The 27,427-nt window shown below is 39.9% G+C and overlaps 1 protein-coding gene across 1 annotated transcript; it reads left to right on the plus strand.

Annotated features, from left to right (window-relative positions):
- On the plus strand, positions 1–26,626 carry faah2b (fatty acid amide hydrolase 2b). Its single transcript, XM_034015928.3, has 11 exons — positions 1–325; positions 5,188–5,270; positions 6,417–6,553; positions 7,155–7,364; positions 9,338–9,457; positions 10,172–10,307; positions 10,718–10,835; positions 12,377–12,496; positions 12,897–13,008; positions 15,054–15,242; positions 24,865–26,626. The coding sequence occupies exons 1-11, from the start codon at positions 134–136 to the stop codon at positions 25,038–25,040; spliced, it is 1,593 nt and encodes a 530-aa protein (XP_033871819.1). The 5' UTR covers positions 1–133; the 3' UTR covers positions 25,041–26,626.
- The last annotated feature ends 801 nt before the right edge of the window (positions 26,627–27,427 follow it).

Consider the following 27,427-nt stretch of genomic DNA (forward strand, 5'->3'; position numbering starts at 1 on the left):
CTTGAAACTGCAGAATCTCTCAGTCGTCTGTGCGTGTGACGTACTTGATCACGTGACTGGCAGGAGACGCACTATCAAACGGTGTGCACTTGCTGATGCTAAACCGGTCTGTTTCTCTCACAGCTGCAGCAGGATGACTCTCTCCCGGTTGGAGCGTGGTTTTGCCCAGTGTCTCCGCGTCCTGACCCGGGTTTTCCTCACCATCTTTATTTTTGTCCTGCCCGAGAGACAGCGGCCAAACGCGACCAACCGGGTCTCATCGGCCAAAAACCCGCTTCTGCTGCTGTCCGGGGTTCAACTAGCGCGCAGGATTCGACGCAGGGAGGTAAGGTACTACTGTATATTAATTATATAAGTTAATAGGAAGTGGCTAACTTAAGTTTGGTAAATTAATTATAATTGTAAATCGTCATTTCACCAGTGTTTCCTTACTGTGGCGTGTTGCACGAATCAGCGGAAAGCTGAATTGGCCCAACCAATCTCTGCCAATCTCTCCAAAAGGATAGGACAATGATGTCATATAGAAGGGGCGGTGCTACAACAGGAGCCAAAGTCTTGAATTTAGAAAGGCTGCTCTTGTTCAGATTGCATGGGGGAATAGTGGCAATGAATACATTTTGCAGGTATTTTGCAATGACTGAAGTTAGAAGAAAGGCTAGAGTAATAGTGTTGTGAATCTCGACAGTCAATGAAAAATACCTGCAAAATTAATTATTATACGCTCTCATATAATCGTTATAAAAAGTTATATGCAGAATCGTTACAACTGGAGTGTAATGTATAATTAGTTGAACTGTCATATAATCATATATGGGTTATTAAATTATCTTATAAAATTTGAAATTGTAGAAAAGTCCGTTCATACAGCTGTCTGTCCAGTGCTTTGTATTACCCTCATAATCTGAGTGGGCTCCAATAATGGAGGCAGCAGTGTGGAGTAGTGGTTAGGGCTCTGGACTCTTGACCAGAGGGTCGTGGGTTCAATCCCCAGTGGGGGACACTGCTGCTGTACCCTTGAGCAAGGTACTTTACCTAGATTGCTCCAGTAAAAACTCAACTGTACAAATGGGTAATTGTATGTAAAAATAATGTGTACAAAATAATGTAATTGTATGTAAAAATAATGTGATATCTTGTAACAATTGTAAGTCGCCCTGGATAAGGGCGTCTGCTAAGAAATAAATAATAATAATGGCGCCTGTAGTGATTGGCTACACCTGGAGTTCTCGTTATGGTGACCAGAGTTGCGCCCGTTATTGAAAAAAAAGTAACTTATTACTCGTTATTCGTTTCTTCAGAAAAAAAACCTAATATGTCCTTACTTATTACTAAATTAAAAAAGTAGCGCCATATTATGGCGCATTAAAAGGGTCAAAATGAAATGGTTAATTCCTAAATTAATTTGTCAATTCATAAATCAATTTATATATTAATTTGTATATTTATAAATCGTAAATTAAATGGTCAGTTATTAAATTAATTTGGTAAATTACCAGTTTGCCAACTGAACTTACAAGTTCATTGTCAATTACACTTTCAATTTAATTTGTCAATTAAACTTTCAAGTTCACTTGGCAATTTAATGTTCAAGTTCATTTGGCAATTGAACTTTTTAAAGCCTATTTGAACACTGTTAGTCAGACGAGAGCGGTGTCTTTATATCCCATAACCCTCTGCGTGCAGTGTAACGGAAGTAAAGACGGAATCGTGAATATCTTTGGTTTTCATGTTCCATGCCTGCAGGACCCAACGTCATCACTAAGACATGAAGATCCTTTGGGAGCAAAGATCAGTTGTAGACGCTCCCCTCATGTGATTGACAATGTTCAAATAGAAGCTTTAAAAACTTCAATTTCCAAACTAACTTGAAAGTTTAATTCGTAATTAGCAAACATAATTTACGAATTAATTTAAGAATTGGCCAGTTAATTAAAAAATATACAAATTAATTTATAAATTAATTTGAATTGAGAAATTCATTTACAAATTAATTTATGAATTGACAAATTAACGAATTAACTATTCAATTGCGAACGACAAAGATTGAACTAACTTTAAAATGCTGAAAGATTTGATATATCTGTACATTTCGGATTTACACACACACACCTTCCCTGCACTCTGCTTATCTAGAAACAAAACCAGAAGACTAGTATGGCTGTTTTGCACAGTGCTTTGGATGCTCACTTGCTGTTTGCTAGTAAATACAATAGGATTCTGTAATCAACCAAGCAATATATTAATATATTAAAACTTTAGTGTTTTGACTGCCACTTTACAAAAGATAAGTTTTAAATGCTGTATATGTGTAACATGCAGTGTTGTGTGATCTGGATTATGTCCTGTCCCCTGTCGATGAGATGAGGTGAGGGGAGGTTAAAGCTCTAAAACTACAAAAACAGACGAGCCAGGCTCTTGCATTGTGGTTAAGAAGCTCACTTGCAGAACGTGGGGTTGGCAGTTTGCGCCCAGCCTCCTCCCAGGTACTCCTGCTCACTCTGTCTAAATCAGAAACCAACAGCTCAAACATTTCATTGAGGGGCTTGTAAGTGTTCTGAAGTTTAGATTTGTAATTTTTCTCATGCCGATTTGGAGTAATCAGCTTTGAGAATGTGGCACTCCTTTATTTAGGTGCATTTTTTAAATGACCAGGACCCCATTCACACTTGCAATTTAAGGCGGCCCATGTGAACGCTCCAAAAAAGAAAAGGCAGCCCAGGGCCGGCCTAGATTTAGGCCACCGTTTCGATGTGGCCCAGGGCCTGCAATCCAGGACCAGGGCCGGCCTTTACATATGAACGCAAAGCAGACAGGGCCGTATCACATGACCGATTTTGATTATGTAGCTCAGTAGCAGGGATCATAGGAATCTGTTTGCTACGGAATAACAAGGAAAAACACAGATTCTATATGATGTCAGATTTTTTTTTTGTTTTACATTTGGCGAGGGGCAAAAAACATGCAAGGCGGTTTTTGTTTGTTTGATAATAACCAAGTCAATACACATTGCTTTGCTTTAAATTTACATAAACATGTCTGTCTAATAAAACTGCTTCCGGTATTCAAGTTCAGTGTTGAATGAAGCTTAAATTTGCTTAGTCAGTATCCAGAGCCATTCAAAGATGCCGAAAACAATAACAATCACCCCTAAAGATCGGATCAACGAGTTTGGCAAGGACGGATTTCACGTCAATGGTAATGTGCTGTTTTGTGCTTAATGCAGCAAGACTGTAGATTATACTCATAGGCAGACCATTGTAGAACACATGGAAAGCGCTAAACGTAAAATGAATGAAATGAAACGTAAACAACAGCAAACTTGGGATTATTTTCACAACAATCTGGGAGCTGTTTGTAATACATGTATTTGAAGTAAAAAAAAAAAAAAAAAACATATGTTTGTTTTATTGATTAATGGCACTGGCAAGCATGTAACTTGCTTAGAATTTGAAAGTGTAACAGTTTGTATTTTCACTGTAATATTTCAATGCCTAATTATTATTATTATTATTATTATTATTATTATTGTTAATGTTATTCTACTGGCGATAGAGCAGTAGTTTTAGCATGAGTTGTTGAGCAAAATGTATTTGATATGACGGTGTATTGCTGTATTTAGATTAGAGTGCTTCCCTTAATGAAGGTTAAAGAGGGTTTTGTTATAGTCATATGTTCTGTAATCTTTCAAGAGAAATGGTAATGCTAATCTTCAGTCTTTATGGTTCTGGACTAGAGAATAATAATGACAATGATAATAATGAGTAAACAATAGAATAGTGTAACGATCGTGTATGTAAACAAAGACAGTATTCATGCAGGTTAAACAAATAGAGCTGTAGTCAAAAGTTTACATACCCCAGTGGAAATTTATCATTTCTAAACATTTCTGAAAGAAAGAATTTTAGGAAAAATCTTTTGTTCCTTTTTTTCCTGTGGATGAGGAAAAAAAGTTAGAAGTCTACAATTTTTTTTTTTATTTGCTGTTAAGATCACAAGCTAAATTTTCTGTCGATTTTAAGAAACAAATATGTTGCAGAAGTCCATTTGAAAACAATACATGTACTGTACTTGCTAACCTCTTACGATTACGGACTACAATGAAATAGGCTAAACATTCATTCAAAAAAGATTATCTTGCATTTACAACCACAGGCAAAGTTAATTTTCAACAAACATAAAATCACTGCACTACAGCTTTGCATTAAAAATAATAAGTTTAAAAAAAAAATAATAATAAAAAACTTACCATAAACTGGTTGTGGTATGTTATGCCCTGTGATCTACCTTTGTCATCCAATAAGTATTGATAACCAAAATTGAAACTTTTGCCATGGAGTGTTCTTTATAGTCTTTTAAAAGTAATCATTTGTCAAAGATGTCTTTTTCTTTTCCAGGCTAGAAAGGCTGCCAGAAAAAAAAAAACAGTAAAATAAAATAATAAAACAAATTTCATTTAAGAAAAGGATAGCGTCAACAGTTGATGGCTTGAGGGCTATCCTCCGTTGATCTATGGTCCTTCCAGCAGCACTGAAGTTCTGCTCGCTGCTGCTGCTGCCGGGAATACATAGCACGCTTCTTGTCAACATTGCCAATTTAGGGTACACACAGACTTGGCATTATTGATTTGTTTCTGCAACATCTGGTGCTTCTGAGACTAACTCAGAAGAGCATGTCGAAGAACAGGGTTGTACACGTGGTCTTGACAATTTAGGCATCGGTATGGTCTTACAGCAAACACTACTGTATATTAGCGCCCTGATCTGTCACCCACACTACTTTATTTAAAACAGCCGGGTCATAACCGAGTGTGTTCACTAGCAGCCTTAAAATCTTGCATCTAATGTTTTCACCGGTTTTTGTTTCAAGTTCCAAGCCACAAAGTGGCTTCATGTTCCTTCAGTTTAACAGGGGCAATTGCTCTAATATTATACTTGGGCAAGGGTAGTTCTGAAACCCAGGGCTGGGTGATAGAGCTTGTGTGAGTTTGCAACCCTGATGCTTTTGATGCTTCTGAAGGACTAGCAATTGGATGGAGATCAAGCTGTTTTATTACCAGACAGAAAGGATACATCTATGTTGTGGAGTGACCAAGTGGAATGCAAATAGCTGCCCAGGGCTTTATAAAATGTACAGTTTTCACCTGATGTGTGCACCTCACTGCTGATTGACATGCTTTGTCTCGAACAGGTATCCTGCGTGGAGGTGATACAGGCCTACATCAGTAGAATTGAGGCGGTGAACCCCCTGGTCAATGCAGTGGTGAAGGACAGGTTAGTGTTGGTACTGTAGGGCATGCATTGATATGTCACATTGCAGGGATGGAAATAAGACTCCTATTGCAGAGCACTTTCACTCATTCTAGGTTTTAATACAAGCTTGATTAGCCACAGCGTATAGGGAACAAGCTCAGGTGTGTCTTATTAAAATCATGGTAAAAACAGGAATGGGTCCTACTGCTATGCAATGGGAGCCTTATTTCTATCCCTGTGGTAACACAAGCTTTTCTTGCACCTGATTATTTGTTATTGCAAAAATTAAACAGTAAGTAGATTAAAAATATAATTCTAGTTCCTTTATTATATTCCTTTACTATTTTACGGTGTTTCCAATCGGTCAGAGTGGTTCTAGGCTTATTTTCATCCCTGGATTCTTAGCACTTGATGATCCTGACTTTACTCTTTTATTGCTTTCCTAACTCTTTCCTTGTTCTTCAGTCAAGTGATGATGTAATGCTGTATATCGGGCTGTATTCGTAAAGCTTGAGTGTGCCACTTATTACACCAAAGTCCTATGCATTTACTGGCATGCTAAGGCTTTATGAATATGGTGTACAGTAATGCAGATTGAAAAAAAACATCTTGGCCCCACAAGCTTTGCAATTAGCCTACACATCTTCAGAGAAGCACATGGTAAATCAAATTTTCTACATTTTCTTTTTCATCATCCATTTCGGTTTGGTAATTTCCACATTCATTATCATTATTTTTTGCTTTGAAAGTAATCGGTTATTTTTTTAGCAGTCATTTTAACATTTAACGTTTCAGCCACTCGAAGTGCTTAAAATGGAAAACCCGCCCCTTCAAGTCTCTGATTGGTTAAATGTAGTGTCAAGACGTAACACAGCTGTCATGTGGTTCCAAGATTTTTTTTTCGCCCATTTTTTTTTCAGCTGGGCAGCGACAGCCACTTAGCCGGGAGTGGCTAATTTATTTTATTTATTGAGCACCTTTCATACCACAGTATCTCAAAGCACTTTAAATGTTGATTAAAACAGAAAGAAGTATGCAATATTAAGAAGTAGTTAAAATTGTAACATGACAATAAATAATTGTATTCATAATTCTAATAATGGTGATGTAGTGGTGATGGTGCTGGGCAGCGTACAGTACAGGTGTACTATTCTCATGTGTCGGCAGGTTTGCGTCAGCCCTGCAGGAGGCAGATCAGGTGGACAAGCTGGTGGCAGAGGAGAGCGAAGACGAGGCGAGTCTGGAGGAGAAGTTCCCTCTGCTGGGTGTCCCGCTCTCTGTCAAAGAATCCATCGCTCTGCAGGGTACCCTTTATTGATTTGCCTACCTGCACTGAAAACCTTTCAGTCTGTCTTTTGTAAGGGTGCCTAAGATGAAGACAATGAAGAATGGATACTGTACTTTAAAAGAACAATTTGTTAATAAATCTGAGACGTTCTTGTTGCTCTCAGCATGGGTTTGCTTTCCTGGTGTGTTTAACCTCCCCCACAACCCCCCACCCCCCTCCAACTCAACAAAACTTAGTAAACAGAAGTTTTTCCACTAGCCATGCCTGAAGTCTCAAAAGTTACTGGATCAGTGTTCTTTTTAATTGGGGATATGCTCATTTTGTTTGTATTGTAAAGCTTAGACTCCACTTATCTGTACTCTTTTACATCTGTGTCAATTACATGGTCTGCCAGAATGAGGAATTGACCTTTGCCACCGGAAGTGATATGGTACAAGGACTTTCCTTTGCTTCAGGGAGGTGCTTGAAAAAGCTTCATATTCCACAAAAAAAAACAAAAAAAACAAAGAAAGAACTAAAAGGTCTTCAACGCAGTGAGAGGCGGGCCCACAGAAAATGCTGCCAGAGGTAAGACATTTGATTTTGAGTAAATCTATGCCATGCTTGTTGTTGTGCAGGGATGCCGAACTCCTCGGGGCTGGTGAGCCGGCGTGATGTGGTGTCCCACTCCGACGCAGCCGTCGTGTCTCTGCTGAAGCGCGCTGGAGCCGTGCCGCTAGGGGTGACGAACTGTAGCGAACTGTGCATGTGGTTGGAGTCAAGCAACAACGTGTACGGCAGGAGCAACAATCCCTACAGCCTGGACAGGATTGTGGGAGGCAGCTCCGGTAAGTCCACTGCTCGCTTTTCTGTGCTCTCTGTTATTGTACAGTTTAGTTTAACTTGAAATGGGTGAGAGCAAATCAAACTGTAACACATGGTGTACATCATTGTGTACAACCAATCAAAGCGCTTAATTTGCCCATGACATTTTATAAATAAAAATACTTTATTGAAAAACATTTAGCCATTTATTACATTTAAAATAAAATAAAAATATTGTTACTTTTTAGAAGTGTCATAGCTATGTCTACAGCATCACAAGACGGCATCATAAACTCCTGTCCTGGTTAACAGTGTAATAATTAAAGACAAATATAAATAAAATTAGGGGTGGGCATCGATATGAAAATTGTATATCGATATCGTGCACGTATTTCGATATCGATAATATCGAAGTCTTCCAAAACACAGAAAAATATAATCACACAAATGCAATATGAAACATATATACATGTAGACTTTAACAGATATTTACATATGAAAAGCAATAACTTACTTTAACTTAGTGGTGCTTTGCTTCACAATATCCATGGAGAAAAACAAAGTCTTGTTATTATTTTACTATTCCATGCCATCATCAGCCACCTCAAAACTGAAATATTTATATACTTTACTTCACTGCACAGACTAACCAATCCGGAAGTAATTTAATCTTCTCTGCGTATATAAATGCACGACGCATCTAAAAGTATTAAGTACGGTGTCATGCTGAATGTTGCATTATTTTTGTGTTTTGATGTTTCCAAAGTACATCTATTTATAATACCGAAAGTTCACATTTAAAAAATTCATTAATAACCATGTAAGTAATCGCATGGAAAAAATGCAATGGACCACACTGACGCATGCACATATCTCACAATAATCCCAAAAGTGCTTGATGCAGCATGCAAATAACATTCGGGACCTTGCGAGCACATTCTGAATGGAAGAAAAAAAAAAAGATATATATATAAATCAAATTATTTAAGCTGATTTTCCAGTTTTTTTTTTTTTTTTTGTGTGTGTTAAGTTTGTTTTTAGGTGTTTATCCCTTTAAAAAAGACTGTCCTGTTTCTTAATTAGTTGATGCGCGCACTTTTTGAAAACAGGATATAGTTTCTGGTAAGGGATTGGCTGGTGAGAGGAAACAGGTGAAGAAAGGGGAGTAGAGCATACGAGAGAGGATACACAGGTTGTGGATTTGTTGTTTTTCTTGATTTTATAGCTATTGAATGTTTGAAATACATTTGTTAATTGGGTTCTTAGAAAAACTAAAAATGCCAATCAATGGAATAAAATAGTTAAATAATACTTTTTGTGATGTTTGCCTGCAAGACTAACAATGATTGTTATGTATTGGGTTTGTTGTATCTTAATATAAAATAAACTTGATTATACTGCATTTGTATTTTTAACAGTATTAGCAATAAAAAGTGTCTCTGTGAGCGTACGTGATTTATTTTTTTTTATCCCACGATATCAAATTATCGATATCATATCGAAATATCGATATTGGTGCCCCCCCCCCCCCCACACACACAATTTAAAATATTTAATTCCATTGCAGATCATTCATTTCACACAAACATCTACTTACACACGTGCCTACTGACCAGTGATGTCGTTGCCACTCTCTTTGTTTGTCTTGTACTGTATAGTGGAAAATGTGTTCAAACACATGCACACGCAAACGCACAATGACACACACGTAGACTGACAGAACATCAGTCCTGTTTAGAGGGATACAGCAGTACAGACACACACAGAGCACATACAGTACCCGCCTTGTTTAGACGGATACTGCTACAGTGTTTACTAATGTGTTAATCACTGTTAACAAGTTTTGGAACCAAAAAGCTGAATTACAGTTTCTGCATAGGCCACATTTCATAGGGCGAAACAGAATGTTCACTTACAGTAAGTTGAAATGGCGTGCAAATATACCCACAAAACCCTGAGTTTTGGAGGCTGCTTTACATTTGCATTGTCTCTGCAGGAGGGGAAGGCTGCATTCTGGCGAGTGCGGGATCAGTGATTGGAATCGGCTCTGATATCGGGGGGAGTATCCGCATGCCAGCGTTCTTTAACGGAGTCTTTGGACACAAACCCACGATAGGTACCGCTGCCACTCACAACTGGGATTATATACAGAAATACAACGTGTGGTTATATTGTAGGTGTTCTGTGACTACCTCTAATGTGCTGTGTCAGGTCTGTCATACAAATAGTGCACAAGAAAGCACGCTGTCCGCTTGATTAGAGGGAGCCATCCGAACACTTATAAACAAGTCATTAAATCGAAGAAAAAAAAAAAAGTCGAAACCCAGATGTTAATGTACTTACTCTGGAACCTGTTGTGGTTTAAAGTTTTCGATGCTGTGTCATTGACATTCTGAGTGAGATCTACACTCTCAGCGAAATTCTAAGTGTAGTTGCTGCTAATAGGTGCCATTGGGAACATGACTTGCAATGTTATTTTATAGTAAAAAATAATTTATCAATAATAAAAGTATCACAGTAAGTATTGTAATGATCTCTCTCTATAAGTTTACTGTACATTTTTAGTGTTCTTGATTGGTCTTTAGCACCACCTTCTGGACTGAACACTCGGTTACATGCCTTGAGTATAACCAGAGTAAATTTACAGATTTACCAGATGGGTCCAATAAAAGAAGTACACGACTCTGATGTGCCTTTTTCTAGTGGAAATGTGTCTGCTCTGTAATATTGGTCTACCAAAATAAAATTGTCCTCTGTCTGCTGAAGTTTCTCTGTTGCCTTGTGGCCAGCCGGCCTGTCATTGCAGTGAGTGCAATTACTGTTGTTTCAGGAGTCGTGCCCAATGAAGGGCAGTTTCCCAATGCCTCAGGTCCACAGGTAGATTTCCTGTGTACCGGACCCCTGTGCCGCTACGCTGAAGACCTTGCTCCTCTGCTGAGAATCATGGCAGGACCCCAAGCCGAGAGGTAGGGAAGTTGGATTCCTGTAGTCATTGAAATCCCTTTTCTAATGGGGGTCACTAGAGCTCTACATGAAATGTCATCCTACAGATTCCACTAAAACACTCTTAGTAAAATCCCTCCTACCCCCTACCCTATTCTCTTAAGTTTTCCACAAAAGAGGATAAACTTTTTACCTTACCTGGTCTGACCTGGTTGAATAAAGAACTGCATTCTGTGCTCTGTTCTGTTCTGTGCTCAGTGTTCTGAGTTCTTTGTTTGTGTCGCCTGTGTTCTGAGCTATCTGCTCTGTTATGAGCTCCCTGTGCTCAGTGTTCTGGGCTGTCTGTTTTGTGTCTCTGTGTTATGAGCTCTCTGTTCTGTGTTCTGTGCTGTCTTCGCTCTGTGCTATGTTCTGAGCTCTCGGTTCTGTCCAGGCTGAACCTGTCTGAGGAGGTGAACCTGAAGCAGGTGAAGTTCTACTCCATGGTGCATGATGGGGGCTCCCTGTTTGTGTCTCCGGTAGACAGACAGCTGGTCGATGCTCAATACCAGGTGTGTAACCAGCAGCACTCAGTATTACTGTTTACACGTGTTAAATAGTACTGAAAAAGAAAATGATAACACACAAGATGTTGATAAAGGTTTCAGGTTGAACAAAACTAGTAGGAATCAATTTAAGTAAAAACTTTTTCCTTGAGGCAGTATATGAATTGCTTCACATATGGTAAATAATGCATTATCACATCCATGTTAGAATATGAGAAGTATGATAAAGGTGTACAAGGTAGCAATTACAAAGCCTTTTCTTTGCCTTTCCAAGAGGGTGGAGTTAAAGTTGCTTTTTTGTTTTTTGGATAATTAAAGTTAGGGTGAACCGAATCCGAATCCTATATCCGCCCAGACACACATCCATTTTAATTAGGGTTGCCACCTGGCCCCATAATTCCGGAACACTTTGGGACAGGACAGGGCTTTTAAGTTGCCCTTAAACTGAAATAAATAAACACGTGAATTGAGCCCTTAAACACTTGCTTAATTTATACTGCTTCTTAATTATCTGAATCATTGTGATAATACAAATATTACAAAATAAAAAAGCATCTTGAATAAATGTGTGTAGGTTTATTCAAGATACTTTATTTTGTAAAATTAGTATTTCAGTTAGCAATATTTAAAAGTTGCTATTTTATATCCTGTTAGTAATATATAGCCCTAATTTACACTGAATCTCTCAATTTAAATAATAACACTGATCAGGTGTTCATGCTGTCTGGTGTCAGGAATAGTGAACAGCTGGTCAGTATTAATGATTTGAGTGGGAGAAGGTGATATACTGTTAGAAAATATAAAGTAACTTTAAAATGTATATTTAAAACTATTAATAAAATACATAAATATTGATGATGGTACGTATTTATTTATTTAATTTGTTAAAAGCTATTATTGTATTGTCATGCTGCCTCGAGATAATTAATCAACAGAATTAATTTAGCAAAGGTTTAGCGCTCAATTCAGGTGTTGATTTCCTTCAATTTAAAGGCAACTTCAAAATCCTGTTCAGTGTTCCGGAATTATGGGGCCAGGTGGCAACCCTCACTTTAATACATCCCTCCAATGTGTGCAGTTCTTTAAATAAGACACAAATCCGGTATTGAATGTAATTGTTGTATTTAATAACAAGAACACGTTTGATGAACTCTGTCTCAGCTCTCAACTCCCTAAATTACTGGTGGCGCACGCACTAAACACGTCACTCAGATGCTGAATGCAAACATACCCCCGTATGCAACAGCACATCACATCACACTTTTCATGGAGTAGTTATGCAGTAAACCTGTAATATATAGTAACGGCAAACTGTTGTAGACTTGTGTGCTTTGTTGCTTTGTCTGTCAGACGTGTTCGAGAGATAAACTATAGATTGTTTGCGTCCCTTGTTAGTAGCTGCCAGTCTGTTTTTTATTCAACAGTTTCCTTCAATTTTCTTGACAGTTTTTGTAGATTTGGTATTTGGCCGAATCCCAAAAACTTGGATTCGGTGCATCCCTAATTAAAGTTACTATAGAAAAACTTTTATCTAATTACTTGTCCAGTTGATAGAGCGGCTAGAGGCTGACCTGGGGGTCAAAGTTCAGCAGGTTCAAATTCCGGAGTTCAAATATGCTTTCCAGATATGGGCGGCGATGATGTCATCAAAGAACGCTGACGGAAAGGTAAGTCTATTTCTGGTGCTGGAACACAGCATCTTTTGTATGAGAGAGATTGCTATCTAAGTTTGTTACACAATTATAATTTCCTGTAGGCTACAATTTGCTGCCTACAAACAGTTTCTGGGTACTGCAAACAAGCTTTATTTCTGATTGTAAATACAATGATTGTAAATGGAGCTTGCTTTTATATTACTATTATACTATTGCAACTATTACTAATTACATTTTGTCAAATCTGTACATACATACATCAAATAAGTTACAAATAACAAACCTGCAATTTGCAGTTTAACATTGTGCATATAAGGGTGGTGGTTGATAAATCTAAATCTGTGTACAGTGACAAACCTCAAGTGGTCTATTTCCTGCTTTAGTGAACACACCTGCTCTTCCTTGTTTACAGGCTGCGCAGTCCTTCACAGGGCTAATGGGGGATCATGGCAAACCAGTCTGGCCTCTCTGGGAGCTACTGAAGTGGATTCTGGGGTTGTCCTACCATACCCTTCCAGCCATTGGTAAATCACAGAGCGTACAGTACAAGTCGGGGTCTCTAGTGACCTTCATCCGTAACAATAAAACACTTCTGTAGCGGAGTATGTAGTAATACTAAAAGAAATATACTGTTCTATGACAAATGCTTAAGTCTTCCGTGTTGAAAGATCTCGTGGAAAGTTTATTTTAGTGTTGTTACTTATACCACAAGCTTGGGTATATCTAGCGTGGGATAACATTCTGTTATTGCACCTAACTGGAACAACATAAGTGGAATAACATGCTTACCGAGACTAGTTTCAAATGTGTCTTTGCTTACATTCCAATCCAGAGGTGTTCTGCTGAAATTCAGGACAGAGCTGCGCTTCGGTAGTTCAAACAGTACTGCCACGATATGTGTTTTATGACAACTTTTAAAATGTCTGAAATAATTTCATATTTCTATTGTTGTTTGATGGACTTCGATTTCCTTGAACAAGTTTAGTCGAGAAATGTCAGTTACAGATCTGTCCAAGTTTACTGGGACATCCTCCTGCTGTGAATAAAAACCGTGTACCACGAACGATCATTCAGTATCCTCTATACAACGAGTGCTGAGAGTGCAGCGTGCAGGTTGATTTTTCAGCGTGCTGTCAATCTCGTTTCGGAATCTCTCTTGCATTCATTCAAATTCAATGTCAAAGAAATGGTATTGTTCTAAATTACACTGTGATGTTTAGCAGTCACAGGGATTCTCAGAATTCAGCTGTTTTTAAGTAAAGTTAAACATTCTTTTTCATACATTTTACCTGGTTCTCATGGATTATTCAGCCAAAGCCATTAGATGTTATGTAGTTAAGGATGAAATAACCCTACAGTAGCAGTGGCCTAAGTTGGCTCATCCACTCCTGGTCTTTGTTCCAACCCTGTTGTAAATTGTTTCAGTGAACCAATTAAACTTCCATCCAGGTGCTGAAGTAGGTAATTATATCATTGTACCTGTTAAACCTGGAGTGGAATAGCCCTCCAGGACCATAACTGGACACCCCTCACAAGATACACTCTGTATAAGAAGCACCTACAGATGCATACAATACATCCAACACGAAGGCTTGATTGCTGACACTAAAAGTACCATGAGCTACTCACAAGAGGAGAGACTTCTACTGTAGGAGAGAAGTCTGCGATGCTGTGGCTGGTCTGGCATTTTGTTTCGTGTTAAGTGGCAGCATCAGAGGGCAGTACTGATTGCTCAGCTATAGGCCGAGTATAGAAACAATTTTTGGTCATGTGACCCTGCATTAGCCAATAGGGATGCAAGTTTCAATCTAAGCATTTAATAATAAATATTGAACATTGCAGGGCTTTACTTCTTACCTCCTTAGTGTTGTATTATAATAAAAACATGTTTGGTGAAACCTGACAGGAGTACTCACTGCACTGAGGATCTATCAAGAGTGAGGTTTCCTGTAATCTTGTTCACTTTTCTGCAGCTTGCATTATTATTATTATTATTATTATTATTATTATTATTATTATTATTATTATTATTGTTTATTTCTTAGCAGACGCCCTTATCCAGGGCGACTTACAATTGTTACAAGATATCACATTATTTTTACATACAATTACCCATTTATACAGTTGGGTTTTTAGTGGAGCAATCTAGGTAAAGTACCTTGCTCAAGGGTACAGCAGCAGTGTGTCTCCCACCTGGGATTGAACCCACGACCCTCCGGTCAGGAGTCCAGAGCCCGAACCACTACTCCACACTGCTGCAGTTTGATCCATTCCTGGTTTTAATGAGTTTAATAAGACACACCCGAGCTTGTTGCCTATACACTGTGACTGATCAAGCTCGTAGTAAAAACTGGAATGGGCGAAAATGCTGTGCAGTAAGAGTCTTATTTCCATCCCTGGCACATGCTAGTGCAGTATATCCAGCAAAACTGTAACACACATGTACTGCATATAGACTTTTACACAAAACTGAAGTGTTTCACAAGGAGGTCGAGGTATTCCAGTATGTACTGCAGTGCAGCTCAGCAGTGGAGGTGTCTCACCTACTGTGGTTTTGTTGCTGTTGCAGGGCTGGGGCTGGCAGAGAAGCTCCAGAGCTCAAAGCCTAGCAATGATCTGCTCAAGAAGACACAGGCGCTGCGGAGAGAAATGGAGCGCCTTCTGGGTTCGGATGGTGTCTTCCTCTACCCCTCGCACCCCAAGATCGCCCCCAAACATCACCACCCCATCTTTACCCCTTTCAACTTCATTTACACAGGTAATCCTGAAATAGAAACACTCGGAAGATACAGACAAAGCTGTAGGTCCAGACCGGTTGATAGTTTACTGTTTAGAGCAGAAATGTTTTGATGTACCTTTTTGACGGGTGCTATTGGATCGCATGTTATGACACACTTTATTGCCACAATACTTACAAGAACATAAAAATGTACAAACATTTCTGAAGGAAAGGAGGCCATTTGGCCCATCTATGCTCGTCCGGCTGCTTGTATCTGATTGATCACAAAACTTTGTCAAGTTGGTTCCTAATAACTGACTGAACTCAAAACTTTGTTAAGTTGGGTCTTAAAGGATCCCAATGATTCAGCATCAACAACATGACTAGTTAACCCATTCCATACCATCACCACTCTCTGTGTGACAAAGAGGTGACTCTTGTCTAACTTGATTTAGAATCAGAAATACCTGTAGTGATCTATTGTGGAAGACACAGGCACTGCAGAATGAAGGAAATGTGTTTCTGATTAGCTAATAAACATCCCAGGTCCTTAATTAAGAATCTATGCTGATGAGGTGAAAAAGCTGTTGTGTTCGAGGCAAATTTATTATTATTATTTTTTCATGAAATTGGTGTCGTTTCAAAACAAATTTGTTCCTCAAAGTGATGGGTCAGTCTCCAATACTTGATACCAAAAGTGGGAAAATTACAATTACAAAATTACAAAATTTAAAAATGACTTCATTGCATTTATTTCTTTAGTTATCAACTGTGCAAGATATGAATTTATTATTATTATTATTATTATTATTATTATTATTATTATTATTATTTCTTTCTTAGCAGACACCCTTATCCAGGGCGACTTACAATTGTTACAAGATATCACAGTACAAAGTATCACATAAAATATCACATTACAGAATATCATAATACAGATAAGAGAAGTTATGAAAGTTATGGTACGATTGTAAGTCGCCCTGGATAAGGGCGTCTGCTAAGAAATAAATAATAATAATAATAATACAATAAGATCAAATTAAAGTAAGAGCAAAATAAAGAATACAGTAAGGTATAGGTAAGAGCAGTTCAAACTTACAGTAAATATTTGCTTATATGAGTAAAGTCCAATAAGAACACGTGGTAAGTATGATAAATGGATGAGAAAGATTTCAAATGAGAGCAATTACAAAAAACGTGAGTGATTACCTATAAGAGTAAAATGAAATACAAGGTACAGTAGTTATAGGTAGGAGCAGTAGTTAAGTGCGGCAAGGTATGGAGCAGTTCGGTGCAAGTACAAGCTGATGCAAGTACTGGTACAATTGGGTGCCATATAGTCCAGTATGGTCGAGAGTCGGGATGTTTACAGATGCTGTCTGAACAGGTGTGTCTTGAGGAGTAGGTCGTTCCACCACTGAGGGGCAAGTGTGGAGAAGGAGCGGGATCTATTACAAGCAGGCAAAGGACAAGGTCACAGAATGAGTTGTATTCCTTCAGCAAGTTTACTGTATACTAAAGTTTATTAAATACACTATATTCTCTTATTTCAAACTTAACAGTTCATCTGTTTTATTGCAGTAAAACCTTTATATAAACTAAATATTTATATTCATTAATTTAATGGATATTGTAATGTCAAAGTTTTTTTGTTTAGTTAGAGAAACTTAATTAATTCTTAAGTTGATTAAATGAAATTCTCGCTCCTGCTTTTACAGTCTATTTGTATTACAGTAAAGCCTTAAACAAGCAAAAACACTTGTTAGTTTAAATGTTATGTTTCTTCAAAATACTTAAAATAATACTTCAAAAGACTGATTAACATGAAATGCAAAAATAGCACTTTGGCAAAAAATCACGATTAGTACGGAGCGTAACCTTTGTCCTGGCTTCTGCAAAAAGTAAGCAGGCTTTCACAATGGAAAATGTCTGGATCTCACTTAGCGGAGGTGATTGCAAGTAAGAAAGACGATTTGAGCGTTAAAAATTTCAACTCGGCTGAATGCAAGGGTTCAGATGGAGGCTTCATGAGTGCATCAAGCACCACGTTAAGCCTCCAGCAAGGAACAATATCCTTCGTAGGTGGCCGAAGTCGCCAAGCTCCTTTTAAAAAATGCCCCACCAGGAAGTGAGCTCCTGGGGAGACCGAGTCAATCTTGACATGGCAAGCAGAAATAGCAGCCAGATAGCCTTTAACATAGAGGGGGATTTCCCATCGTCAAACAGGTCCTGCAAAAATTGCAGTACAACTGCTGTGGGACAGGTCGTGGGGTCAAAACTCCGAGGCAGGCAAGCACATCTGAAAGCTGCCCCACTTGTACCCATACTGGGAACACGTGGATGTTGCTCTGGCATTTTGCAGGGTGTCAATTACCGTATTGGACAGACCCAGACAGCGTAAATGCAGCCGTTCAGGGGCCAAACCCAGACCCGCTGGCGGGATTACGGGGGGCAAGTAGAATACCGTAGAATAATTATCAAATTCACATGTAGTTATTTTGATTTACCACTGGATGGCATAATAGCAAAATAGACTACCTGTATAAACAGTAGCATTTTCTCTTCGCTGTAACCCAGCTCCTGTCCAATGGGAAGGGGTATGAGAACCTTCAAGTAAAGACTTTTTTTCTGTTGCATACAAGTATTGGCTATTTAAGCATGTCTAAACGCACTTATACATTGGAATTGTATTTCACTAAATGTAGTAAAATGATCAATTGCAAGTTGCCAAGGCAAAGATTTATCCAAGCAAATTTCGGTGGAAACACCCATTAGGTAATGGTTACATTTCATACTTGAAAGGGAACTACAAAAAGAAACAGAAGTGCAGATAGGTACAACTTACTCATTTTAATTAGCTAGAACCCTTTTAAAACTGTATTAACTTTAACCACCAAATGCAATGTCAAAACCCCTTGTAAAACACTGGCAGTCGTAACCCTATTAGTCCATAGAATTCACAGTTTAATTTGCAAGTTTCAGCTTATCCTTGCTCAAATTAAAGTACTGTTGTTGCTTTCAGCTGCACACAACAGTGGGCCACCCATAACAAGCATAATATGGTGAGGACTTTCCCATGATTTGTCTGGTGTGCTTGGCCAGCTGTAGACATCAGAACAGGATTTCTTCATAAAAGACAACTGAACCATGCTGTCAGTGTAGTCAATATCAAGAACCTGCAATTAAATAGCTGCTGTTTGCTCCAGATTGGGATGGTGCTCTGTGTGCTTGGGTGTTTCCTTTTTTTTATTCCAAATTTCCTTTTTTCTACTTTTGTTTTAGTTCTCTTTTCTTTTGTGCTGATTGTTTGGCACATCTTTCTTGCTTCTTTTTACGTAAGTAAGCTCTCTTGTTTTATCTTAATCGCCCTAGTCCATATTTTACAAGTATTTGGTGCACTACTGACTTTGGTAAGGACAACTACTTTATATTTCTGATGTTCTCTAAATGTTCTCACTCATTCTTCTGCTTTCTATTTTCTAACTTCTCTTGGGCTTTGTTTTAAGCGGTGCAAATGGGCCTGAGCAGCTTCCTCCTTCTACTTTTGATACAATTCTGGACTGTGCTTTATATCTATGTCTCCAGTCCCCGGATTTTGTGGCAGAGGGAATCTCTGATGTGTGGTGCACAATTTTGCGTTCTTGCATTCTCAGTTTAATTTTCAGTGGAACCTGTAAGAAAATCCTTTCACTCAATTTAAATATAGTTCACTATTTTGAATCGCACAATTTATTTAGAATGAAGACTGCTTTTGGTCCCAGAGTTTTGCACACACGTGTGTGTGTGTGTGTGTAATATCTATCTATCTATCTCTGTCATGAAGAAGATTATATATATATAAACATGAATAGAGAATAAAGCAATGAATAGAGAACAATGGTTAATCGGGAAATGTGCACATTTCAGTATTTCAAGAGCCAACCAAATCACGTGAAAGTCATCCTAAAGGCTTCTACATTCACTGTGGTAAAATCCAGCGTTTACCCTTGAAACTCACAATTTTTCACAATTTGAGGGTCTCACGTCAATGCAATGGATTCTTAGGTTTTTTGTTGTCTACCCGGTTTCAGTCTGTTAAAGGGCTATGCACACTGGATGCGGACAAGCGAATTAAAAATAATTTAAACTTGATTTAAACTGAGTAATGCACACTGCAAGCGAAGCGAATGAAGCGACACACACACACACACACACACACACACACACATATATATATATCAAATTCACATGTATTCACAAGGGCAGCTGGCTCTTTGAGCTAAAATATATATATATATATATATATATATATATATATATATATATATATATATATATATATATATATATATATATATATATAATATGTATATCAGAATTGTATTCGAGTCAGAGTCATCAGCTGCCAGAGAACATCGTGAAACTGTGTCATATTTTGTCAAAATGTGTGTAAAAGCCTACATTCCTCTGTACAAAGTGGATCAACCAGCAGTTCGAGGTTTTTTTCAGCAAGCACATGGGAGGTGGTGACATTCCAAAGTCAGACTAATTGTAGCTGGAATGCCCCAACTCTATTTTAACAATAGCTGTCCGGATGATGAAGACTAACTCAGAGTCGAACTAACGTGAGTATTGGTGTTGTGGTTTTTATTTTTTTAACAGTGAACTATATGTAATATTTGAAGTAAAAAAAAAAGCGTGTTTTGTTTGTTTTATTGATTTAATTCAGCGACAAAAGGCACTTTACAGAGCGTTTAAAAAGGACCAAAAACAAAGTACACAGAAAGAGTACTTGGAACTGCAAACAAGTCAAAAAGGAAGTTAGAAAGGCCAAGAGAGAGACAGAAATCAATATTGCTAAGGGGGCTAAAACCAATTCCAAAATGTTTTTCCAATATTACAACAGCAAGAGAACATTCAAAGAGGAGGTTAAATGTCTAAGAGACACCAAATAGCAAAATCATAGACGAAGAAAAAAAAAATAGCAAATATATTAAATGATTACTTTTCACAGGTTTTTACAAAGGAGGACATGGACAACATGTCGACCTGTTCCTATCCAGTTTTAAATAACTTTATCATAAGAGGCAAAAGTGTTAAAGGGACTAGGAGCTCTTAAAATAAACAAATCCCCTGGACTGGATGAGATCAAAGAAATGAGAGAAGTTATTTACAATCCGCTAACCAAGATCATGCAACAGTCTCTTGACACGAGTTGTACCGACAGACTGGAAAATTGCAAACGTAATACCGATCCACAAAAAGGGAGACAAACCCGAACCAGGTAACTACAGACCAATAAGCCTGACTACTTTTATATGTAAACTTATGGAAACTATATGTAAACTTATGGAAACTATAATAAGATCCAAAATGGAAAATTACCTATATGGGAACCATACCCTGGGAGACAGTCAGCATGGTTTTAGGAAAGGGAGATCGTGTCTAACTAACCTGCTTGATTTTACTGAGGATGCAACATCGACAATGGATAATTGCAAAGCATTCAACATGGTTAATTTAAATTTCCAGAAAGCTTTTGACAAAGTCCTGCATAAAAGATTAATTCTCAAACTGAACGCAGTAGGGATTCAAGGAAATGCATGCACATGGATTAGGGAGTGGTTAACATGTAGAAAACAATGTACTGATTAGAGGAGAAACCTAAAACTTTACAATGCATTAGTAAGACATCACCTAGAATATTGTGTTCAGTTCTGGTTACCTCGTTACATAAAGGATATTGCTGCTCTAGAAAGAGTGCAAAGAAGAGCAACCAGAATTATCCCGGGTTTAAAAGGCATGCAGACAGGCTAAAAGAATTGAATCTATTCAGTCTTGAACAAAGAAGACTACGCGGCGATCTGATTCAAACATTCAAAATCCTAAAAGGTATAGACAATGTCGACCCAGGGGACTTCTTTGACCTGAAAAAAGAAACAAGGACCAGGGGTCACAAATAGAGATTAGATAAAGGGGCATTCAGAACAGAAAATAGGAGGCACTTTTTTACACAGAGAATTGTGAGGGTCTGGAACCAACTCCCCAATAATCTTGTTGAAGCTGAAACCCTGAGATCTCAAGAAGCTGCTTGATGAGATTCTGGGATCAATAAGCTACTAACAACCAAACGAGCAAGATGGGCTGAATGGCCTCCTCTCGTTTGTAAACTTTCTTATGTTCTTAAAATGGAGGTCCCATTCCAGAAACCTCCCTAACACAGCTCTAAATAAACTTTTGGTGGGATTAAAATCCCCTAAATTAATCCCTGCTGAATCCCAAGGAACCCAGTATACACGCGGTGGTCCTCGGTTTCAATGCGATCTGATTCAAACATTCAAAATCCTAAAAGGTATAGAGAATGTCGACCCAGGGGACTTTTTTGACCTGAAAAAAGAAACAAGGACCAGGGGTCACAAATGGAGATTCGATAAAGGGGCTGTGGCAGAGCAGGGCTCTGCCTTTGGAAATACTGGCAGGGATGGAGTTAAATTCTCCTCCCTGCCCAGGTTGATTGCCCAGCCACCTGGCATAAAAGCCTCCCAGTAGGGGGGAGAGTTCTAGAAAGAGAGGAAGCAAGTGTTTTTCTGTGTGTGCTGTTTTTGTTCATTTTGTAATCCAGTGAAGGCAATGCCCAGCCTGGAAGCCTTATTGTTTGGTAAGTTTCATTTAGTGTGTATTTTGTGTGTTGGAACCTTTTTGTTTGGTCCTCGTGCCGGTTTATTTTGTGTTTTTGTGTATTAAAAAGCGTTATTTTTTAACTTTCACACTGTCTCTGAGTCTCAACCTCTGTCATCCTGTCACATCTGGCTCAGGGCAGTATTTTTTTGTTTTTTTTTTAGCTTTGAGAAAAAAAAAAAAAAAAAGGGCAGAAGAAACAGGCGACGGCAACATCAAAAGCTGCTGCCACCCCAGCTGGAGGACCCAACCAGCCTTTTTCCCTGGTGCTCCTGGTGTGGGAAGGAGGACCACCGCTGGAGATCCTGCCCAGAAGTGCCACCAGTGGACTGGTGTGGGCGCTGCAAGGTCTACGGCCACAACTGGGCAGGATGCCCCTACGCCCTGGCCCAGGAGGAGGCAGATGACGACTGGGAGTTGTTTTTAAAAAGGCTCGCAGCAGAGTTGTGCCCCGGCTGTGGGGCATATGGGCACACAGTGGCCATCTGCCCCACCCAAACAGAGGGGAGGAGAAGGAGGCAGAGAGGAAGGAAGACATGGGAGGAAGAGGAGTGGTGCACCCAATGCATGCAGTACGGGCATGAGGAGCACCACTGCGCGGAGATGTTACAGGACACAGACCTGGAGCAGGAGGAGCCCGAGCGTCCTGCGCCCGAGGGGGAGGAGCCCGAGCGTCCTGCGCCCGAGGGGGAGGAGCCCGAGCGTCCTGCGCCCGAGGGGGAGGAGCCCGAGCGTCCTGCGCCCGAGGGGGAGGAGCCCGAGCGTCCTGCGCCCGAGGGGGAGGAGCCCGAGCGTCCTGCGCCCGAGGGGGAGGAGCCCGAGCGCCCTGCGCCCGAGGGGGGGGAGCCCAAGCGCCCTGCGCCCGAGTGGGAGGAGCCCGAGCGCCCTGCACCCGTGTGGGAGGAGCCCGAGCGCCCTGCGCCTGAGTAGGGGGAGCCCGAGCGCCCTGCGCCCGAGTGGGGGGAGCCAGTGCGTCCAGAGCCCAAGAGGGGGGAGCCGGAGCATCCAGAGCCAAAGAGGGGGAAGGCGAAACGTCCACAGTCCAGGTATCCGCCAGCAGAGGTTCCGCCTCCACCGCCGTGGGAGGACTGTGTGTCGCTCCCACCTCCACCAGCAGAGGGAGAGTACCTGCTGGTTTTGCCTCCATCGCTGCCACCAGCAGAGGGAGCATGCCTGCTGGTTCCCCTGCTGCTGCCGTCCCGAGAGCCAGAGGGGATGGAGCTGCCATCCCGAGAGCCAGAGTGGATGGAGCTGCCGTCCCGAGAGCCAGAGGGGGTGGAGCTGCCGTCCCGAGAGCCAGAGGGGGTGGAGCTGCCGTCCCGAGAGCCAGAGGGGGTGGAGCTGCCGTCCCGAGAGCCAGAGCGGGAGGAACCACGGACACGAGAGCCAGAAGGGGAGGAGCCACAGACCAGAGAGCCAGAAGGGGAGAAGGCTGAAGCCCCTCGGCATCCCTTGCACATGCTGCTGAGAGGAGCTCAGGGGAGGCGCACCCGACTGCGACGGCAGGAGGTGCCAGCCCGACTTCAGAGACCGCTAGAATAGCCACAGCCACCACCGCCAATGCCGGAGTGTCTGGAACCGTTGCCACTGGAGGAGCTGGAACTGCCGTTGCCGGAGTGACCGCTGTCTCCGCCTGCTGTTCCAGAGGGTCTGTCTGCTGTTCCTGAGGGTCCACCGTCTACGCCTGTTGTTCCAGAGGGTCCGCTTGATGTTCCTGGTTGATTGCGTCAGGTGGGAGCAATCAACCAATTCATTATTCAATTATTACCCAGCCACCTGGCATAAAAGGAGGCCTCAGCCTCCCAGTAGGGGGGAAGAGTTCTAGAAAGAGAGGAAGCAAGTGTTTTTCTGTGTGTGTTGTTTTTGTTCATTTTGTAATCCAGTGAAGGCAACGCCCAGCCTGGAAGCCTTATTCTTGTTGATGTTGATGAGATCTACAAGCATCAAGGTTTCTGGGGATTTTGCAAGTTCATAACCCCTCCACTCCACGCTAGTGCCAGTGGAAGCACATACTGTTACTTTTTCCTCTTGATCAATCCTCAGAGAATGCAAAGTCCCCAAATCCCCGGATACCAACATATTTTGCTTGATGCTTGTAGATCTCATCAACATCTATCCAAACATATCTTTGGGTGATTTTTGGGAGTCCCCCCACGCAAGTTGTTATGGCCTAAACTTGGTACAAATAAAATTCTAATTTCAAGGGGGTTTAATGACCAGTGGTGGGACTTGAAACCAAATGTTTTTCACAGAATTTGGAAGACTGGTATCTAAGGGTCTTAAAGCAATATTTACATTTTAGGGCCCACGTCCCCTACAGGGTAAAGGGTTAGGCTGCAGTTCGAATAAAACTTGTCAGTTAGCCCTTGTTTGGCAATTTGCCGGAAGTGAGTAGGGTGCTCCTAGTATTTTTTCTGAGAACAAGGTACTACACATGATGGTAGCATCTAAATTGCACCCGGGGTGATTTTTCTGGTCAAGGTCCCTTTCTCACTTTAGGTTGACCTTTGCAAGGTCACATGTTGAAGGGGGCATTTTAAAAGAAAATAATGGCTATCATTTCTGAACTCAGCATGTCAGAAAACCCTGAGGTGCTTTTTTTCTAGGAAAATCAGACGGATGGGCAACGAAATGTCCCTTTTCTGGTTGTGTTGGCGTGGAATGACCCTAAAATAATGTTTCATAATAAAGATAAACTTGAACAAATGTTACTGTGCCTATTGGTACCATTGGAGACTGACCCAGATCTGACCAGTATTAAAAGAGGATATATAGAGTTGTCATTATGGTGATACTTGAGCAAGTCATTCTTCCTACAGCAGGCCCTGACTTTTGATTGTGTGTGTTCAAGGATGGAAATAAATCTCCCATTGCTTAGTAAGACACACCTGAGCTTGTAACCTATACACTGTGGCTAATCAGGCTTGTATAAAAACCTGGAATGAGTGAAGGTGCTATGCAATAGGAGTCTTATTCCCATCCGTGGTGTGTGTCTCATCCGCAGGTATCTTCAACATTCTGGGGCTGCCAGTTACACAGTGTCCCCTTGGCCTGAGCACAGAGGGCCTGCCTCTGGGGATTCAGTTGGTCTCCAACCTGTATAATGACCGTCTCTCTATCGCCACTGCCCGCTATGTAGAGACAGCCTTCGGGGGGTGGAGGGACCCAGGCAAGTCTTGACACCACCAGGCTCTCTGGAATCATGCACTTAACTGGAAATATTTTACTTCTGTTTTGTTTGTTGGGTGTCTTTGTGTTAGATTCATGCAGCAAATCCCTCCGGTTATCTGAGATTAATTCACGTGTTCCCTTTTTTAACATTATATTCTTGTTTCACAGGAGAAGGAAGTAAGATACTGTAGATTTCATGGGACCCCAGTTTACACTTTGTGGATAAAAAGAGGGAGCGTCCTGCTGAATGTTTGTTTTATATTATTACATCATTATTTCATCATCTGGGCTCTTTCCATTAGCCAGGTAAAAGGGATCCAGATAGGGCAGGTCTCAGATCAAATTACAGAAAATGACATCTACAATTACATCTCTTATATCTAACAATATACCAACCCTGTTTTAACCTTGCTGCCTAATGTTTCTTTAGGTAAAGTAATCTTAAGAATACTGCTGACTGGGGTCTCTGAAGCCTGCATAAAATGTGATCCCCATCCACAATTTAAAAACAGCAATGTAAATCTAAAGCATAGAAGACACAGAGAAAGACATTCCCGTCCTAAACATTTATCTTTTCATTTATTAAGTTCCTTTTTTTAATTTTTTTTTTCTAAATTCAGCACCATTGTTAGAGCCAGATGGAGCTGTCCCCACTTTTTTTGCACTGCTACAGTATATTTTGCATTTGATTTTATCAAATGCAGATTTCAAACCTAAAAAAAGAAGAGACTTTGAATAGAGTACTATGCATATACTATTTTAAGCTAAAGGTACCTGCAGACAGTTATCAGGAATGCAAAGAGTACAATGTCTGTGTTCAAGAATGTGTAATACAGTAACTTAAGCCTTGATACGCTCTGTAATACTCGTATGTGAAGAAAGGCTACTAAAGGTTAATAGTGATTTAATGATTGCATGTATGAATATAAGTGGGTTTTATCCCAGGCCAGCTTGAAAATGAGATGTTCATATCTGCATCATCTTAGTGTATAAATAAATTAATAAAAGTAAAGGTGCAGCTCGTACTGTAATGCAAAACAAATAATACATAATTAAGCAAACTGTTCTGCAGCAGCAGTTACCAGAGATGATTCCAAACACTGTGGAAGAGAAAGACGTGCCAATGTTCTACTGTGGCCTGTCTTGTGTGGTGTGGTTTGCTGTGATGGGGCAGGGAGAGTTTTTCTTTGGCAGTAATTCTTGATTTACTGCAGGATATCCTGCCAGATAGTTTGGGTGTCAGTTTTAAAACATTTTAAAACAAGCCCATGCAGCTAAACAAACTCTTGAGAAACTATTTTGCTTTCCTGTCTCCTTTGGGATTTTGTATTTATTATTATTAATATTAATAATAATAATAATAATAATAATAATAATAATAATAATAATAATAATAAATTAATAGACCTTGGTTCCTGCTTATCAGTTTAAAGTCTTTTCTTGTTGTTTTCATAATATGTGTTCTTTCTGGGCTGTCACACAAATTTAAATATTGTATCTATATCTTTTGAAAGAGTGATGTATGAAGTTCTCTTGTGTGTTTTTGTTTTATCAATGAAGGATATGTTAATACAAATTAAATTGCTAATGTACAATGTTGTCATGTCTTTTTTTTTATTCATCCGTGGGGTGGGGGGGTGACTGTGTGTTGGATACAGGTATTTCAGATTGCACAAACAGCTCCCAGCAGGAGGGATTTTAACAACCTAGGTTGAAGTCATACTTTTATTGTGGCTGACTACAGGACTAGAAAAAGATGCCACAGACGGGGGTGCGCCCCACAGAAGTAGCTAACATCTCACCCACCTGCATCGGTCTGTGAAGCCCGACTGGTTGTCGGGAGAACGACGGTGGGGGACTTTACCGCGCTTGTGGACACTGGTTCTAGCGTAACCCTGGTGTCCAGCAATGTTTGTTTATATATATATATATATATATATATAGATATATATATAGATATATATATAGATATATATATAGATATATAGATATATATAGATATATAGATATATATATATATATAATATAATACTGTGGCAAAATGGGTTATAGTGCGCAGGTGTAGAGGTGATGCAGTGCTCTAAACAATGACAAACACAGTACTGGTGATATGATGGTTATTTTATTTATAATCCAAGGGTCAAAACTGACCAACAAAAAAAAAATAATGAAACACAGGCAGTACTCAATGCTGGGTACTGCTTTGTATAAATAATACACAGGGAAGTCCCGAATGAATAAACAAATCCACAAACAAATAAACACACACAGACAAAACATACACAGTCACCAGTTCTTTAGTGAGAGCAGTACTTCGAGTGCTGAATTGTAACAACAGTGCTTTAGAGCAGTGATGTTCCGGGTGGATGATGGCCTCTGGCGACAGCTCTGGAACT

Source organism: Acipenser ruthenus, chromosome 2, assembly GCF_902713425.1.
Source record: "Acipenser ruthenus chromosome 2, fAciRut3.2 maternal haplotype, whole genome shotgun sequence".
Lineage (NCBI taxonomy): Eukaryota > Metazoa > Chordata > Actinopteri > Acipenseriformes > Acipenseridae > Acipenser > Acipenser ruthenus.

What these genes read in the sequence shown, in the direction of transcription:
- faah2b (XM_034015928.3), top strand. Translation starts at nt 134, where the DNA reads ATGACTCTCTCCCGGTTGGAGCGTGGTTTTGCCCAGTGTCTCCGCGTC. An exon ending in GCAGGACCCCAAGCCGAGAG is followed by an intron (nt 10,308 to 10,717) that starts GTAGGGAAGTTG and finishes GGTTCTGTCCAG; the next exon opens with GCTGAACCTGTCTGAGGAGG. An exon ending in CCATACCCTTCCAGCCATTG is followed by an intron (nt 13,009 to 15,053) that starts GTAAATCACAGA and finishes TTGCTGTTGCAG; the next exon opens with GGCTGGGGCTGGCAGAGAAG.